Raw genomic sequence first — 19,647 nt, forward strand, 5'->3', positions numbered from 1 at the left:
TTTATCAACCTGGTTTTAAAGTCCAACTGATAAGATAACTTTCCACGGTGATGGGAAACGACTATAAACAAACAGCCGTCTTCCACTAAAAAACGTCCACTCGTGAAAAACAGGTTTTGGTCAGAGTGTCCAATCACACTGGATAAGCTGTTGTTTGCTCTGCAGGTTTTTGCTGAGAGTTAATTTTGTGCCCATGTCTTTAAGTCTCCTCAATTAGGGGCCAGTCGTTATCCATGCCTCTGTGAGCAGGGTTTCAACTGAGAGGGTGCAAAGGCCATGTTTTCATTCAAACACTATGAATCATTCGGAACACCACACAGCTTATTAGGGATTGTGTAAGTCCTGTGAAGTCTTTGAGGTATCATTTATAAACACATGTGAGTGCAGTGAGGTCAATAAATCCCCAGGTGATAAACAGTCCCAGTCACCAGGAGAACAACACAAGGGTTGTGTGCTGGCTCTTTAAATCACCAAGAATAATCTACATTTGGACGCAAGCTGTTGCAGAATCTTCGGGACTGCACTGACAGCACGATAAAACACGAGCCGGAAGCAGATAATGTCTGTATTAATTACGCAACCGCCTACTACACCAAGTCCCCCCTCTTAACTAGACATTATCCTCGACTTGGTGCAGTGTCAGCTGCTGGGCCGCGAGCTCTGAGGATTGCTTCTCTTTTGCAGACCCAGACCCAAACTGCAGTTTGTCACTTAACGACACCATAAGGCACTCACTGCTCGTAGAGGTGAGTCTGGCTGCCTACTGGCCTTTATGTGGAGACAGAATTGCTGTTTTTTATGGCCGCGCTGCCATGAATCTGCAACAATTAAAATGTGCACCTAAAGAGATGCAGGCCAAGGTTGTTTGAGGCAGCAACAGTGTTGTCGTACACTCCGAAATGTGGCAGGAGAGCTGTGGTGTCAGCGGCAGTGTACGTGTGTGGCGCAAGGTTGCACAAAAAAGGTTGTTGCTGCAGTGCTGATGTACCTGATACATGCTTAGAGTTTATTCATGACTTTGTCATTTGTGGATGGCTCAGAAATAAGAGGTTTGCCTAAGATAAAAAAAAAACCTCCTCACCTTATTGGCATCATAACACAAAACTGCAGGAAAGCGTGAAAATATATGGTGCCAGAATAAGAAAATAAAGACGGTTACTTTAAGCAACAAACCTTATTTCTGGTTACACAGCACGGTTACACTAACATGGTTATCACGTTGACAGTCATACACTTTCTCACATTACTGACTCAACACATTCCAGCTGACTAAACATGACTTGGCACCTATTTCTGCACGCTGCAGTCAGTCATAGCGATACACAGACAGGAACAAATTTGGACCAATGCATTTGGTTTTCACCATGCTTTTCCCCACAAATCATGAAGGGTGTGAAGGCAGAGAAGCTCGTCTTCCTGCAGCGTGAGACAGTAGCCTACTTATGTGCGCAGCGTAATTCAGGTCTCCTCTAAGCCGTCACAACAAGCCCATGTATCAGAGCAGAAAAGCCCCGTCTCCCTCACCGTCTGTCATCACTCAAATGAAGCAAGCTCAGACAATAAGTTCATACAAGATCAGAAATTGTATTTGGCAATTTTTAAACAAGTGCATACAAGTACAGCTAAAAGCATTTCAGTTTTGCCAAGTGCTCGTAGAGTAGCATTAGTCACATTCTACGTTAAACAGGAACTGCCACCAGACCTAGAAGTACATCAAGAGTTTTGTTAAACATCAACAAAGAGGAACGTAGTCCATTATAATGAGTACATACCTTTATCTTCAAAAATATAGAAACACAATGTATTCAAAAATCGAAAATTATACAACCATGTTTACGAAGTATACTCTTCCCTTGGGTCCAATATGTACAAGTCCGTTAGTTTGTTTGAATGGTATGTATGTGATATTTATATATTTATACTCATATTTTTGCTTCCCCCTCCCCAAAGAAATGTTCAAAACAAAATCAAGGGTCCCTCTCCTTTTTTACTTTGACATCTCCTGCGAGGATGGTGGCGATTTCTCCCTGCATGAAAGCCCACGGTACGTTCGAGCCAACCAGGGGACATTTCTCTCCACTTGGACAATACACTTCACCCGTGGCACCTTGCTGCTTTATGCTTTCCCTCGAGCATGGGAAGCAGAACTTGTGAGAGGGCACAGATGGGCACTGAACAAAGTGTGTGTCCTCCAAACGCTCGTGGCACAGTGTGCAGCACAGTGGTATGCTGCCGGGTACTGAAGAGTCCGGAATGCTTTGGGGGTGCACTTGGTCCATGCCTGGCACGTGGGGGGTACCTGCACCAGACGCGTCTCTCTGCGCCAGCCTCCTCTGGTTCATGGAGGAGGGTGAGAGGGGGCTGCTGCTGTTCCTCCGGGTGGTGGAGTGGACTTGGTTGGAGTCCTTGGGAGAGCTGTTCCCACCTGCATTGTCTGCTGCCATGATGAGTGCCGCCATGGGGGACTGGCCATTCTGGACCGCCTCAGGTGGGGTGGTGCGAGAGTGGGGGGATATTGTGGAGGGAGGGGAGGCGAAGCTTGGCGGGGGACCTGGAGGCATTTTCAGGCCATCGTTAGGCGGCGGTAACCACTGCTGTCCTTCTCCATTGAGCTTGGCAGCCGCGATTTCTCCCTCTGGTTCAGGCGATGCTTTTCTCTTCATGCCCCGGGAATGTTTTCCTCTGTCTGGAGGAGGGAAAGGGTTAAACATCTCAGTTGAGTTGCATAGCACAGACAGGGAGACAACAATTACACTGGAAAAGGGAGCAGGCTTTTTTCCCCCTTTCCTCTTTCTTTTTTGCTGCTGCATCACAGGCAGCAACGCAATGATAACACAACACAAAAATAAGGGTGAAAAAAAAAATGGTGCAGCTCAAATTGTTTTGCTTTGTTTGTCATTTATTAATTATCCACCCATTGGATAAGGTGACATGGAAATAAAAACCTGCACTATTTATTGTTGGATTTTTAATCATGACTGGGTATTTACCTGATTTAGAGGCTGTGGCGCTGGGTTCGTAGCCCATATTCCTTTGTTGCATGGCCGCATGGTCCTTCTTGAACCTGTTGTCGAAAGTGTGCAGAGCCATCAGGTCCCTCACCGTTTTGCCTTTCCCTATCCAGTCCGGGTCTGCCCTGTTTTTGTGGCTCTCGGAGATCTCCGGCGTCAGACTGTCCGGTCTGTGCTTCTCCTTCATGTCCCGCTCGTGCTCGGTGCTGGACACGGACGCGGGTCTCTTGCCCATGTCGGCGGGGCTGCCGGCGGCCAGCGCGGAGGGAAGCCCCATCTGGACCGGTCTGCCGTTGACCGCGTGCCCCGGGGGAATGCTCCCGTTCACCAAAGGCACTAGATTCGGGGGCACCGTGCTATTCCTGCGCGGGTTGGGGCTCTGGCGGTTCAGCTCCGGCGGCTCGTCAGGTTTAGGAAATCCGTTGGGGACGGGGATGCCGTTCGCCTGCCTGCTAGACTGATACTCGGGACCCAGCCTGGGCGGCCGCTCGGAGGAGAGCGGGTATCGGTCCAGCGGCTGCGGCGGGCGAGAGCCGGGGTCTCCCGTCTGGATCTCCTTCCCAGAGAGCTGCGCCTTCCCCGGCCCGGGAGACCTGCCCTCCTGAAAGCCGTGCGCTCTCTTGAGCTGCCGCGCCGTCTCGATGACGAACTCGATGCGGTCCGCTCCTTCGTAGTTGACACATCCTCTGCACACGGGCTCGGTAAAATCCCAGATCATGGCCCACGGCATGCGGGGCAGGTCGCAGCCAAGGAGCTGGGAGTGCTGGTGCTTCCTGTAATCCACTACCATCTCTGTTCAGCCGGAGGCAGTTATCCTGGATCTCCACCTCTCGTCGCTGTTGGAGATGAGACCCAGCACTATACTGTGTCGTCAGCAAACTTGACAATGCAGTTGGAGCTTTGAGTGGCCACGCGGTCATGGGTGTACAGGGTTCACAGCAGGGGGCTCAAGACACAGCCCTGTGGTAGACCAGTGCTGAGGGTGATGGTGTCACCCTGACGACTTGTGGTCTGTCTGTTAGAAAGTCCAGCACTCATCTGCACAGCTGGGTGTTCAGACCCAGATCCCTCATTTTGTCGATCAGTCTGAGCTGGAATCACGGTGTTGAAAGTTGAGTGGAAACCCAATGTAGAAATACGTCACAGCAGTTTTGCAGCTGGCGGGAAACGTCAGTGAAGTTCAAGCTTTTGTTGTTGTTTTGCTTTTTCTTCTTCTTCCTGACACAAGAATTTAGTGGTGACCTTTGTGTCTTTGACGTTAATGTCGCTGCGGTTATTACCGTAAATAGTGTTCCGCTGTCATAAGTTTCCGACAGGACGATGGTTCAAATAGTTATAAGGTAAGAAACACGAGCAGTTTGAGTGGAAAACAAGCGTCTTCCTTTCTTTAAATGTTCATTTTAATTTAATTTGATTTAAACTTACATTTTTTCATAGGAAGAAAAGCGAACGTTTATATTATCGTCAATTTAGTCATTCTGCCTTCTTCTAAACTATAGTCAATGAACAGCAGTCGTGCATATTTCCCCCCCTCCTATCACCCCCTTGGTGAGGTACTTCAAACCTGACGAGATGTTTTTGGTTGACTTGAAATTTAGTTGACGTTTAATAATCCTACTGTCAACATGAGTGAGGGTGGTAGCATCCTCAGTGGATCTATTTGGACGCCAGGCAAACTGCAGAGCGTCGATGGAGCCGTCTGTTTGAATGCAGACAGGAAGAGTTTCATTCACCACACAAGAAATGATCTCTAATGAAAATTCAGTGTCTAAATATTTGAACATAAAAGATCCTATGAAAACTGATGAGTGGATTCCAGAAATCCAACTTTATTTATGATTGTAATTGCTCTTTTCTCAAGTTTAATTATAGGACCTAAGTTTATTTTGTGAGTGTTTCTCTCACTTTTCTTCTTTCTTTCTTTGTTGTCTAGTTTTTATTGGTCGCCCTGCGATGAACTGTGGAGGACGATAAATGACATAATAATAAGAGAATGAATAAATAAATAAAATAATAAATTAATTAATAAAATCGAACATTAAAAATCACATTGATAAATAAATGTATTTGTGTATTCTTTTATTCTTTTATTTATACATGTATTTATTGAAAATGTTCAAAAGTCTACAGAAAAAGTATGAGCTTTATTAGTGTGTGAGCTAAATTTGAACAGCATTAATTATGATTTCTAAATTCTCATTTAAAAACATAAATTACATTTATATCTGTGCATAAAACTGTACATAAACTCATATTTATTTTACATATCATTTGTATTCTCTGTACAGTGATTAAAACATTATTTTGGCCGCGACAGGAAACGCAAAGGCGGATGCGGAAATACGTCACCGCAGTGTTTCAGCTGGCGGGAAATGTCAGTGAAGTTCGAGCTTTTGTTGTTGTTTTGCTATTTCTTCTTCTTCGTGTTCGTGACAGAAGAATTTAGCGTTGACCTTAATGTCGCTGCGGTTAATACCGTAAATAGTGTTCAGCTGCCGTAACTCTCCGACAGGACGATGGTTCAAATAGTTATAAGGTAAGAGACACGAGCGGTTTGAGCGGAAAACAAAAGTCTTCCTTTCTTTAAATGTTCATTTTAATTTAATTTGATTTAAACTGACGTTTTTTCATAAGGAGAAAAGCGGACGTTTATATTATCGTCAATTTAGTCATTCTGTCTTCTTCTGCAGCACTGTTTGGAAAAGTCACGACAAAGATGTCCAAACCAAAACCCCATTCACACATTTTACGTGTCTTTTCGTTTCCTGAGCAGTGTGAGGACGCACACACGGAACACGAACGTTCTTACGTCACAACAGTGACTTAACAGTGACGACACACATAAAACTCACTGAAGCTAGAGGTACTTTGTACTGTCAGTCCAGCAGTCCAACATAGACATTTGTGCAAATCCCCATTCACAAATGTAGCAATTTTATGTCTCTTTCCTTTTCCAAAGCAGCGTGAGGACGCACAAGTGTTATATTAACTTTCTAAAGTAAGATAATATAAGATAGTCCTTTATTAGACCCGCAGTGGGGAAAGTTGCATTGTCACAGCAGCAAAGACGGGAAAGATAAAGATAATAAATAATAAACATTTATTTCCAAGAAAGTACAATATAGAAAGATATTTACAATTAGACTATCAAGTTAAAATAGAATGTAGAGTTAAGTCATTCAAGACAGTGAAATCACAACAGAGACAACGCTTTCATTCTGGACATGCATGTTTTATCCTGTGAAGCACTTGGAGTTGCATTGTCTTGTGTGAAAGTGTTAATAACATTTGATTCCATGTGTGTGTGTGTGTGTGTGTGGTCCTGCAGGGGCAGCGTGGACGGCTGCAGTCCTCCTGAATGGCTGTTGGTGGAGCTGCAGGGTGAGATGGTGTCCCGACACGACTCTGGTCTGGCTGGGAACGTGATGGGAGACCTGCTCTACACCAAAGAGGTGAGGGACAACCACACTCTGATCCTCTGCTCCACGTCTACAACAAGCACAGCCACAGCTTTAGACTCAACACACACACACACACACACACAAGTGTAAAAGAACAGCAGCAGGGGGGTATTCCATCAACGTAGCTAAGAATTGCCAGACTTAGGTGTAAGCTTGAAGCTTGACTAAGCTCCACCTCCCAATCTAGCTCCAAGCCGTTCCATCAAGTGAAATCAGCTGGCTCCACCTGATGCTTAGTCAGGCCTCAACTGGTAAGCCTCGACTTGTGCACGCCCACAGGGAAAATAAGAAGCCCAATCTAGTCGAGCACGGAAACTGTGAAAAATGCCGAAAAGCAAGGGAAACGAGCGTGCCGAGATGTTCTGCATCTGCAAAAGCAAACCCTCCTCATGGAGGTATATGAGGATTACAGCCACAAAATCCGAAAGAAGGGCAATTACCGCGACAATCAATGAAGCGAGGGATGTGGCGTGGCAGAATATTGGCGACAGGCTGAATGCGTAAGTGACAAAGAAAATGAAGTATTTCAGCATCATCATGTTTTATAAATCCTCCATCAAAGGGACAAAATATATGTAGACAATAATCTACCAATTGATTTCTTGATGGTTTTTGTTTTAAACTAATCAATTATGTGGACCTATTAATGCAACCAAATCCCTAAAATTAAAAGGAAAATCCCCAAAAAACAAAAAGACAACCCTAATAAGTAACATTCATATGAACATAATTAAAATAGCATTATTGTTTCACTGCAATTTATGTGAAATTCTCCATATTTTATCGTTTGGCAGCCCTAGTAGTAATGTTAGAACGTGATATTCATCACGTTTATCAACTGAATGTGTGCATTTGGACTATCTGGGTATCTCATAGGACTACTGGAATTAAGCTAAGTATCACTTCTGTAGGTCTTTCTTATTTGGTTGCTATTTCACTTATGACTAGCACTTCATAGTTTGTTCTACTTGAAGCTCTTACTTACTTCTAGCTCTTATATGTACCCAAATGTTTAAATGCACTTTTGTAAGTCGCTTTGGATAAAAGCGTCTGCTAAATGACATGTAATGTAATGTAATGTAATGAATGTTATGCAAATCGATGGGATAGCTTTCATTTATTTCCTGCATGGCCAATTGTATAGAATTGATTGATTGTCATTTTTACATGCTGTATTTTGTCCCAGATGCTATATCTTGAATTGTTGTATTTTCATTTTATTTTATGTAAAGCACTTTGAATCACCTTGTGCTAAAATGTGCTATATAAAGTGGCCTTGCCTACATTTTTGATAATAATAGGCTACATTTAATCAAAGTATTTTACATGACTCATCACATTTATCATACAATTGATGGTAGATTATTACATGAAGAAATGCAATGTTGGTTATTCTATAGGAAATAATCATATGACAGATCTATTGATTGTAAAAAAAAGTTATTTATCTAGAATCATTTTAGCAAATCAAGCAATTCAATGGAGACGTAAGTAAATGCAGGTGACAGCAAATCAATCATCTGTCTCCTATCAATCAGAGGCCCTAACCCTTGTTACATCAAAAGAATGATGATCTCTTTAAATTTCCTTTTATTATATTTTTTTGCTAATTAGTTTAATTTTGTATTTATTTGTGTCTTATTTTTTATTATATTTTATTTTGGTGATAATGTTCTTTAATGTACTTATAGATAATATATAATTATGAGTATAAATAATTTCTTGAATACATTTTATTATATATTTTATGTTTATCATATTATTTTATCATTCCATGACAGTTGTGTGTCTCTGTTTCTGTCTATTGGACATTCTTTGATCATAGATGGTGCTAAGCTTCACTTTTAGCCTGCTACACACCAGGTTTGCCTGGCAGCATAAGTTACCATGGTTACTTGGCTGGCATTCGCTTTAGCCACCTTGGTGGAACAGGGTTGAGGCTCAGATTGATGGAACGGAAACCTGAGCCACAGTTATGGTTTAGCCATGGTTGAGGCTTAGCCAGAGTCATAGTTTCCATGGTTACTGAGTTGGGGCTAATCTCACCCTCTTTGATGGAACTGAACTCTCACTCATATTAGCCAGAATTGGCCATTTAAGCTTGGCTTTGCCTTAAGCCTGCTTGATGGAATACCCCCCTGCTCTGCTCCTTAATGACCCATAATAATAATAACAACAATAATAATAATAATGCTGATAGTAATAATAACAATAATAATGATGATAGTTATAATGATAATAATAATAATAATAATACTAGTAATGATGATGATAATAATAATAATAACAATAATAATAACAAAATAATAAGGATGATAATATAATAATAATAACAATGATGATGATAATAATAATAACGTGTGTGTGCGTGCGCGCACGCGTGTCCTCCCTCCACTGACCTGTTGTTCCCCCTATCTCCACCAGGGCGTGCCAGTGCTTATCGTAGGACATCACATTCTGTACGGGAAGCAGGTCAAACTGGAGAAACACTTCGCTGTCCTCACCAAGAGCACCCGTGACAGCAACGTCCCCGGAGAGGACGACGCGCAGATCTCCATGGAAACGGAGCGGGGAGGCCCCACCTCCAAGTCTTACACCGTGACCGCACTCGTCAAACGGAAGCTCATCTTTAAGACCCGCCCCAAACCCATCATCACCAACGTCCCGAAGAAGGTGTAGACCTGTCGGGGTCAAAGGTCACTGAGGTCACACAGACTTGTTGTACTGCCCCTTTATGTTGATTAAAACTGTTGACCTTTGACCTGAGTGGAAACATTTACTTTAAGTTCATCAATAAAAGTTTGCACAGAATAAAAGCATCTTTCTGTCGCAGTAAAGGTGGGCGGGGCTTCTGCTGTGTAAGTAAAGAGACGTCACGTCCGTCAATATCAGGAGCTCCATGGGAGAATTAAACAAAAAATCACGACTGATTGTCTTCAGATTATACGGGCTCCATTTAAAGATTAAGATTAAAAACGTGACTTTATGTTTGAAGAACATGGCTGGCTGGTCTCCCTGCGTGTGCCATACGACCTCTGCAGCTCATCCAGAACGCTGGCTTCCTGTAGCTGCTCGCATCCGCTTCAAGACTCCAGTGCTTGTGTTCCATGCTACAAACGGATCCGGTCCAGCCTACATCAGGACATGATCAAAACCTGATCAATCGCAGAGGCATTCACAGAACTCAAGACTGTTCACTGTCCTAGCTCGTAAATGATGGAACGAGCTCCCCATCGACATCCGGAGCAGAAAGCCTCCACATCTTCTGCCGCCAACTAAAAACACATTTATTTGGATTCTACCTTGAATAAGATGACAAAAAAACAAAGCACTTGCTTATACATCGCACTTATGACGAGCACTTTATAGTTTGTCTTACTTGAAGCACGCACTAACTTGTAGCTCTTGTTTGTACCCAAATGTTTAAATGCACTTATTGTAAGTCACTTTGGATAAAAGCGTCTGCTAAGTGACATGTAATGTAATAATGAAGAGAAACATTCACAGTGAAGCAGCAGACACAGACACATGATCAAAGACACAGTCACGTGATCATAGACACACATTCAGTCACATGAACAAAGACACACACACACACACACAGTCACATGATCAAAGACACACTCAGTCACATGATCACACACACACACAGTCACATGATCAAAGACACACACATACTCAGGCACATTATCAAAGACACAAACACACACACTCAGTAACATGATCAAAGACACAGTCACATGATCAAAGACACATACACACTCAGTCAAATGATCAAAGACACACACCAGTGTGTGAGTGAGTGTGTACGTGTCTGTGAGTGCGTCTGTATCTGTGTGAGAGTGTGTGTGTGTGTCTGTGTGACTGTGTGTGTGAGAGTGTGTGTACGCTACTGCACCGTGTTTCCATCATGTTATGCGTCAGTTTGGTCGAGTCCTGGGTTCAGACTCATGTCTACACTGAGAACTGTCACTTTACTTGGTAGGCGGGGCATGGGCGGGGCCAAATGGATGCGTCATGTGACATCATACCGGTGTGGCGACAACTAAAGACAACATAGAATGGAGGACACTGAGGACAGTCAGCTGATTGGGCGACAGAAAAACCATGGCGGCGCAAACACTAACTTTTCCAGAAGCCACTCAAGTGTGCACCATGACCATCTGGTGGGCTGTGATAGTACTGCAAGTCAATAAACATGATATTTGTAAAGATTTGTAACTTCCCAGAATTTATTCAAAATAAACATTGAACAGTGTCGATGTGCAGAGGCTCAAATGTTCTTTTCCAGGTTTATTAAAAAGTAAGAGTGAATTATGAATGAATGAGCAGCAGATTCACTCACAGCGTCTCTGCAGATAAAAACGCTTTTAATGAAATCAATCCTCTTTGGTTTTAAAAATGTCGTTAAAGAGAAAAGAGTCCAGTAGTCAAACTTTACTCTCACAAAAACGTAATTTGGCAACTTCACAATATGTAAAATGAACCATATACAGAGAAAACCCCCAGAACACGGACGTTTGTACGACAATAACTCAGTCACATGACACTCCGACAGCACCAAGGACACGTCGCCTTCAGGAATGTTAGATTGTCTGGAAAAGTCGAGGATTGTGCTGTTCATGACGTTTGAGGGGGAGGAACCTGGGACAGCGTCAGGAAAATGTTTACATTTAAGAGAAATACGTTTCAAAAAAACATAATTATTTGTTTAATGATCAACAACTATTCTATATTGTTTTGAGTGATTTTTCAGCTTCTTAAATGTGAATATTTTCTACTTTCTGTCATTTTTCAGCTTCTTAAATGTGAATATTTTCTACTTTCTGTCATTTTTCAGCTTCTTAAATGTGAATATTTTCTAAATGTGAATATTTTCTTTTCTGTCAATTTTCAGCTTCTTAAATGTGAATATTTTCTAATTTCTGTCAATTTTCAGCTTCTTAAATGTGAATATTTTCTACTTTCTGTCAATTTTCAGCTTCTTAAATGTGAATTGTTGTTTCTTTGCTCTATAAAAGCAAAGAAATTATTAAAACTGAATTATTTTGTGTTTGTAGACAAAAACATAGACGTTTGAGAACGTCATCGTTTTCTGGACCAAACTACTCATCGATTATTCGTGAAGATAATCATTATCTTCTTATCTAATTGTCACGGCTCTATTTGCATCCCATAATTATTCAAGCGCAGCACATAATCAATTCCTAACTTTAAAATGAATTTGAATGAAAAATGAATAAATTTCAACGTAAAGTCAGTCTTTAAACCTCTGTGACTGTAAAATGGAGGTCGACGTTGTCTTCACTTCCTCTGCGTCGAGTGCTCGTTTTCTTGCGAGAATGTGACGACTCACATGCGCTGCGACACTTTCCATATTCAGTTAAGATTATAAAATCATGGAGAAAAAGAAAATAGGTTTCGTATAAGAAAAAAATAAAATAAAAACACAGATTCAGATTTAATTTCTCCAACTTTTGTGACCAGGAAGTCGTAAACACGCTAGCATGAACTCCTCGCTTAAGAAACTCCTCATTTTGTCTGTTTAAATCCATGAAAGCACCACACTGCCCCCTTAAAAACGTAAAACCCCCGCGTTGGCAGCACCTTTAGAGAGAATGATGTGAGAGGAGGCGGAGCTACAGTCATGTCAAGGGTTTGTTTGTATTTTAGCACCAGTGATGAAGGCGTGGCTTTCCAGTTCATGGCTCCTCCCTCCAGCAGTGCATGCGGTGGACAAGGACCTTTGGTTTACCTCGCGCAAGTGTCCCGCAGTCTCTGGGTTCATGTGCGCGTCTACGCCTCAGCATACGGCAGGTGATACTGCTCCTCCCGCTTGTTGCAGCGCTTGGCCACGATGGCGAGGTAGAGCAACAGCAGAACCAGCCAGTAGCAGGCGTAGAGGATCGTCCCTGTTATCAGCAAAGCTTTCTCGGTCTCGCTGAAAGGCTCTTGTGTTTCACAGTAGACGGTGTAGGCCACACCCCCGAGCAGCACCAGAGTCCACAGCGTGACGGGCACGGCGCCGATGAAGTTGACCACGATCTTTCTGCGGCCCGAAGTTCCCCATCCGGCCTTGTTGATGGTGAGCAGGGCGAAGATTTTGGCGGGCAGCAAACTGGACATGTAGACGAGGGAGTAGAGGGACATGAAGATCATGACCAGGCTGCCGCGCAGGAAGCAGGCGTAGGTGGCCTTCACCATCCCCACCAGCTGCACCGTCAATAGGAAGAGCAGAATGTTCCACAGCCTCCCACGGTAGAAGAGATGGATGACGGTGGCGACCAGGAAGAAGGGGAAGAACCCGGTGACCACAGACTCGTAGGTCATCCAGAGGCTGTGCTTGTGGAACCACAGAGCGTTGTAGAGCCACTCGCGGAAGTATGACTTGCTCCAGCGAGTCTGCTGGTTGAGCCAGCGCAGGTACTGCGTCGGCGTCTCCGTCTGGCACTGCGACCGCGCCGTGAACTTGGTTTTGTAGCCGAAGCTGAGCACCCGGTTGGTGAGGTGGCGGTCATCGCCGAAGCTGCACTTGGAGCCGAGGAAGGTCTGGTGGTACCAGGCCTCCAGGAAGCGCTGGAGCAGGGAGTTCCTGTACATGCCCAAAGGGCCGCTGATGCACTGGACGCAGCCAAAGTACGACTGGCAGGCACGCTCCACGTTGAAGGCCATCCAGTATCGCACACTGCTGAGGAAGGAGATCCACGAGTCGTACTTGTTGAGGATCTGGAGGAGCAGAAGATTTCAATCACAAGTGGAAACATTGTTCATGGTTATCATTGTTACACAGTTTTCTGTCTGACACTGTCTCCACAACACTCCTCTGTGAAAACACATTTGACAGATGATCAAATGAATATAAGTAGTTCTTGGAATTAAAAGTAGATTTTGGAATTATAAGTAGATTTTGGAATTAAAAGTAGATTTTGGAATTATAAGTAGATTTTGGGATTATAAATAGATTTTGGAATTATAAGTATATTTTGGAATTATAAGTATATTTTGGAATTATAAATAGATCTTGGAATTATAAGTAGATTTAGGAATTATAAGTAGATTTTGGGATTATAAAAAGAATTTGGAATTAGAAATAGATTTTGGGATTATAAGTAGATTTTGGAATTACAAATAGATTTTGGAATTCTAAGTAGATTTTGGGATTATAATTATATTTTGGGATTATGAGCACATTTTGGGATTATAAATAGATTTTGGAATTATAACTAGATTTTGGAATTATAACTAGATTTTGGCATTATAAGAATATTTGGTGATTATAATGATTTTGGAATTATAAGTAGATTTTGGAATTATAAGTAGATTTTGTAATTATAAGAGGATATTTGAATTATAAATAGATTTTGGAATTTTAAGTAGATTTTGTGATTATGTGTAGATTTTGGAATTTTAAGTAGATTTTGGGATTATAAATAGATTTTGGAATTTTATGTAGATTATGTGTAGATTTTGGAATTATAAGTAGATTTTGGAATTATAAATAGATCTTGGAATTATATGGATTAAAAGCAGATTTTGGAATCATAAGTAGATTTTGGAATTATAAGTAGATTTTGGAATTTTAAGTAGATTTTGTGATTATGTGTAGATTTTGGAATTATAAGTAGATTTTGGAATTATAAATAAATATTGGGATTATAAATAGATTTTGGAATTACAAATAGGTTTTGGAATTACAAATAGGTTTTGGAATTATAAGTAGATTTTGGAATTATAAATAGATTTTGGAAGATCGTGGAATTATAAGTAGATTTTGGGATTGCAAATAGATTTTGAATTTTTAAGTAGATTTTGTGATTATGTGTAGATTTTGGAATTATTAATAGATTTTGGTATTATAAATAGATTTTGGAAATATAAATAGATTTGTGGATTATAAGTAGATTTTGGAATTATAAATAGATTTTGGAATTATGTGTAGATTTTGGAATTATAAGAGGATTTTGGAATTTTAAGTAGATTTTGTGATTGTGTGTAGATTTTGGAATTATAAATAGATTTTGGAATTATAAGTAGATTTTGGGATTATAAGGGATTATATTTTGGGATTATAAATAGATTTTGGAATTATAATCTAGATTTTGAATTATAACTAGATTTTTGGCATTATAAGAATATTTGGTGATTATCATGTGAGATTTTGGAATTATAAGTAGATTTTGGGATAATAACTAGATTTTGGGATAATAACTAGATTTTGGGATTACAAATAGATTTTGAATTTTTGGTAGGTGATTGTGATTATGTAGATTTTGGAATTATTAATAGATTTTGGTATTATAAATAGATTTTGGAATTATAAATAGATTTGGGGATTATAAGTAGATTTTGGAATTATAAGTAGATTTTGGAATTATAAATAGATTTTGGAATTATGTGTAGATTTTGGAATTATAAGAGGATTTTGGAATTTTAAGTAGATTTTGGAATTTTAAGTAGATTTTGTGATTGTGTGTAGATTTTGGAATTATAAATAGATTTTGCAATTATGTGAAGATTTTGGAATTATGTGTAGATTTTGGAATTATAAGAGGCTTTTGGAATTTTAAGTAGATTTTGTGAATATGTGTAGATTTTGGAATTATAAGTAGGTTTTGGGGTTATAAATAGATTTTTGCATTATAAGTAGATTTTGGAATAATACGTAGATTTTGGGATCATAAAAAGATTTTGGAATTATAAGAGGATTTTGGAATTTTAAGTAGATTTTGTGAATATATGTAGATTTTGGAATTATGAATAGATTTTGGAATTTTAAGTAGATTTTGGAATTTTAAGTAGATTTTGGAATTTTAAGTAGATTTTGTGATTATGTGTAGATTTTGGAATTATAAGTAGATTTTGGAATTATATATATATCTTGGGATTATAAATAGATTTTGGAATTACAAATAGGTTTTGGAATTATAAATATATCTTGGGATTATAAATAGATTTTGGAATTACAAATAGATTTTGGAATTATAAGTAGATTTTGGAATTATAAATAGATCTTGGAATTAAAAGTAGATTTTGGAATTATAAGTAGATTTAGGAATTATAAGTAGATTTTGGGACTATAAATAGATTTTGGAATTAGAAATAGATCTTGGAATTAAAAGTAGATTTTGGAATTATAAATAGATCTTGGGATGATAAATAGATTTTGGAATTACAAATATATTTTGGAATTAAAAGTAGATTTTGGAATTATAAATAGATTTTGGGATTATAAGTACATTTTGGAATTACAAATAGATTTTGGAATTTTAAGTAGATTTTGGAATTATAAGAGGATTTTGGAATTATAAGAGGATTTTGGAATTTTAAGTAGATTTTGTGATTATGTGTAGATTTTGGAATTATGTGTAGATTTTGGAATTATGTGTAGATTTTGGAATTATAAGAGGATTTTGGAATTTTAAGTAGATTTTGTGATTATGTGTATTTTGTGATTATGTGTAGATTTTGAATTATAAGTAGATTTTGGAATTATACATAGATCATAAAAAGATTTTGGAATTTTAAGTAGATTTTGGAATTTTAAGTAGATTTTGGGATTAGAAGTAGATTTTGGAATTAAAAGCAGATTTTGGAATCATAAGTAGATTTTGGAATTAAAAGCAGATTTTGGAATCATAAGTAGATTTTGGAATTAAAAGTAGATTAAGGAATCATAAGTAGATTTTGGAATTAAAATTGATTTTGGAATTTTAAGTAGATTATGTGTAGATTTTGGAATTATAAGTAGATTTTGGAATTATAAATATATCTTGGGATTATAAATAGATTTTGGAATTACAAATAGGTTTTGGAATTATAAATAGATATTGGGATTATAAATAGATTTTGGAATTACTAATAGGTTTTGGAATTATAAGCAGATTTTTGAATTATATATTTATTTTTGAAGATCGTGGAATTATAAGTAGATTTTGGGATTGCAAATAGATTTTGAATTTTTAAGTAGATTTTGTGATTATGTGTAGATTTTGGAATTATGTGTAGATTTTGGTATTATAAATAGATTTTGGAATTATGTGAAGATTTTGGATTTATGTGTAGAGTTTGGAATTATAAGGATTTTGGAATTTTAAGTAGATTTTGGAATTTTAAGTAGATTTTGTGAATATAAGTAGATTTTGGGATTATAAATAGATTTTGGGATTATAAATAGATTTTGGAATTATAAGTAGATTTTGGAATTATAAATAGATTTTGGAATTATAAATAGATTTGGGGATTATAAGTAGATTTTGGAATTAGAAGTAGATTTTGGAATTATGCGTAGATCATAAAAAGATTTTGGAATTTTAAGTACATTTTGGAATTTTAAGTATATTTTTGGATTATAAATAGATTTTGGAACTAGAAGTAGATTTTGGAATTAAAAGCAGATTTTGGAATCATTAGTAGATTTTTGAATTAAAAGTAGATTAAGGAATCATAAGTAGATTTTGGAATTAAAATTGATTTTGGAATTTTAAGTAGATTTTGGAATTTTAAGTAGATTTTGTGATTATATGTAGATTTTGGAATTATAAATAGATTTTGGAATTATAAATATATCTTGGGATTATAAATAGATTTTGGAATAACAAATAGGTTTTGCAATTATAAATATATCTTGGGATTATAAATAGATTTTGGAATTACAAATAGGTTTTGGAATTATAAGTAGATTTTGGAATTATAAATAGACTTTGGAAGATCTTGGAATTATAAGTAGATTTTGGGAGAATAAGTAGATTTTGGTATTGTAAATAGATTTTGAATTTTTAAGTAGATTTTGAAATTATTAATAGATTTTAGGAATATAAATAGATTTTGGAATTATAAATAGATTTGGGGATTATAAATAGGATAATAAGTAGATTTTGGGATAGTAAATAGATTTTGAATTTTTAAGTAGATTTTGAAATTATTAATAGATTTTGGGAATATCAATAGATTTTGGAATTATAAATAGATTTTGGGAATATCAATAGATTTTGGAATTATAAATAGATTTTGGAATTATGTGTAGATTTTGGAATTTTAAGTAGATTTTGTGATTATGTGTAGATTTTGGAATTATAAGTAGATTTTGGAATTAAAAGCAGATTTTGGAATCATAAGTAGATTTTGGAATTAAAAGTAGAATAAGGAATCATAAGTAGATTTTGGAATTAAAATTGATTTTGGAATTTTAAGTAAATTTTGTGATTATGTGTAGATTTTGGAATTATAAGTAGGTCTTGGAATTATAAGTAGATTTTTGCATTATAAGTAGATTTTTGCATTATAAGTATATTTGGGGATTATTAATAGATTTTGGAATTATAAGAAGATTTTGGAATTATAAGTAGTCAGTCAGTCATCATCTGAAGGAGAAGAGGAAAACATTCTGTGTTAACATTTTTTTACCTGTACGTCTCCACCGACTCCTCCCACCATGGCGTCGTCCTCCAGGATCTTTAGCATCTCAATGGTACAGGCTGGATCCAGAACTGTGTCTGAGTCACACACCTGGAGACAACTCACACACACACACACACACACACACACACACAAACACACACACACACAGTGATCCCAGTTGCTTCATTAAATCTGCTTAGCAACCCTGAGGTCAGCTCTGTGGACATGACCTTTGACCCACAGTGACAGCACCAGCTGGCCTTGAAGAACAAGTTGACTTTGTGATGCAGGTCCATGCCTTTGGAATGTTAAGAAGCTAAGAACTCATTCATGAATTCACCGCTCACTCTCCAACACCAAAGCCCAGAGAGAGAATCAGTGATTTTACCGTCACAGCTGTGGTGACGTGGTTTTCCACGCAACACTAACACAAACAAGGGACATGTGAAACTCTTGTTTTGGATGAAGGCAAATTATTTGTTGACAGAATGGTTCAGAACTTGTAGCACAGACTCTTAAACGAGACAGTTGCCTAAATGACGACATTGTGAAAAGTATTAATCCTGATCTCTCTCACCTGAACATAGTCCACGCTGTCTCCCAAAGCTTTAAAGGCCGTGTACATCACCTCTCGTTTCCCGCCCCACTCCTGCATGACACAGGAGTACCGTCGACCTCTGACCAGCCGAGCCACTCGTGCCGCCTCCTCCATGTGCACCATGCTCCTCCCTCCGCCTCCAACTCCACCTCTGACGCTTCCATCACTGTGGTAATTTCCCTTCCACACCAGACTGCCAGCCTGGTCGGCACCACCCATCACCTCCTGGAAAATGTCCATCATGTAACGGTCCTCGGGCCGGTTCCCGTCCACCACCAGCACCACCTTCAGGCCAGGGAAGGAGATTCGCCGGACGCTGCGCAGGCACTTCCTCAGGTAATCCGGGTCCTCCTGGTAGGCGGCGATGCAGAGCGCCACAGAGCGGCGGAGGTGCTGAGGTCGAGCCGGACTCCGCATCCGCCGGTGCTCCAGGAAGGCGAAGAGGCTCTGAAGAAAGAGGTGGAGCGAGAGGAAGGCACCGTACAGGCCGAAGGAAAGGTGGTGCTGCTCCGTGTGGATGAACTGGTAACCTTTGTGAACACACACACACACACACACAGTGAGGATGAGGAGGTCAAACCTTCATCTCTGTGAATGAAACAGTCACCTGTGACGTAGGCCAGCAGGACGGTGAAGAGGACCACTGCAGCAAAGAGGGTGGTCACCACGATGTTCAACACTGTCCTGCAGCGGGAGGGCATCTGAGAGGAGGAGGAGGAGCAGGAGGAGCAGGAGGAAGAAGAGGAGCAGCAGCAGGAGGAAGAGAAGCAGGAGGAGGAGGAGCAGGAGGAGGACGAACATGAGGAGTTCAATAGCATGAACATTTTCACATATTAAAGAAATGCACACGTTCTACTGCACATGTTTGTACTTTTACTGCAAATGTTTGTTGTTCTACTGCACATGTTTGTACTTTTAATGCACATGTTTGTTGTTTTACTACAAATGTTTGTACTTTTACTGCATATGTTTGTACTTTTACTGCACATGTTTGTACTTTTACTGAACATGTTTGTACTTTTACTGCACATGTTTTTACTTTTACTGAACATGTTTGTACTTGCACATGTTTGTACTTTTACTGAACATGTTTGTGGTTCTACTGCACATGTTTGTACTTTTACTGAACATGTTTACTGCACACATGTTTGTGGTTCTTCTGCACATGTTTGTACATTTA

At 39.2% G+C, this 19,647-nt stretch overlaps 3 protein-coding genes across 3 annotated transcripts; 1 reads left to right on the forward strand and 2 right to left on the reverse strand.

Annotated features, from left to right (window-relative positions):
* Positions 1 to 1,564: 1,564 nt before the first annotated feature.
* On the reverse strand, positions 1,565 to 3,801 carry LOC122761748 (interferon regulatory factor 2-binding protein 2-A-like). Its single transcript, XM_044017000.1, has 2 exons — positions 2,991 to 3,801; positions 1,565 to 2,686 (listed from the first exon to the last, which is right to left on the reverse strand). The coding sequence occupies exons 1-2, from the start codon at positions 3,799 to 3,801 to the stop codon at positions 1,968 to 1,970; spliced, it is 1,530 nt and encodes a 509-aa protein (XP_043872935.1). The 3' UTR covers positions 1,565 to 1,967.
* Positions 3,802 to 5,361: 1,560 nt separating this feature from the next.
* LOC122761749 (chromosome transmission fidelity protein 8 homolog) lies at positions 5,362 to 9,231 on the forward strand. The gene is made up of 3 exons (XM_044017001.1): positions 5,362 to 5,547; positions 6,340 to 6,463; positions 8,897 to 9,231. The coding sequence occupies exons 1-3, from the start codon at positions 5,528 to 5,530 to the stop codon at positions 9,149 to 9,151; spliced, it is 399 nt and encodes a 132-aa protein (XP_043872936.1). The 5' UTR covers positions 5,362 to 5,527; the 3' UTR covers positions 9,152 to 9,231.
* A 2,296-nt stretch (positions 9,232 to 11,527) lies between these two features.
* Positions 11,528 to 19,201, reverse strand: LOC122761747 (hyaluronan synthase 3-like). The gene is made up of 4 exons (XM_044016999.1): positions 19,075 to 19,201; positions 18,447 to 18,997; positions 17,876 to 17,977; positions 11,528 to 13,198 (listed from the first exon to the last, which is right to left on the reverse strand). The coding sequence occupies exons 1-4, from the start codon at positions 19,166 to 19,168 to the stop codon at positions 12,269 to 12,271; spliced, it is 1,677 nt and encodes a 558-aa protein (XP_043872934.1). The 5' UTR covers positions 19,169 to 19,201; the 3' UTR covers positions 11,528 to 12,268.
* Between the last annotated feature and the right edge of the window lie 446 nt (positions 19,202 to 19,647).

The sequence above is a fragment of the Solea senegalensis genome, unplaced genomic scaffold, assembly GCF_019176455.1.
Source record: "Solea senegalensis isolate Sse05_10M unplaced genomic scaffold, IFAPA_SoseM_1 scf7180000014958, whole genome shotgun sequence".
NCBI lineage: Eukaryota > Metazoa > Chordata > Actinopteri > Pleuronectiformes > Soleidae > Solea > Solea senegalensis.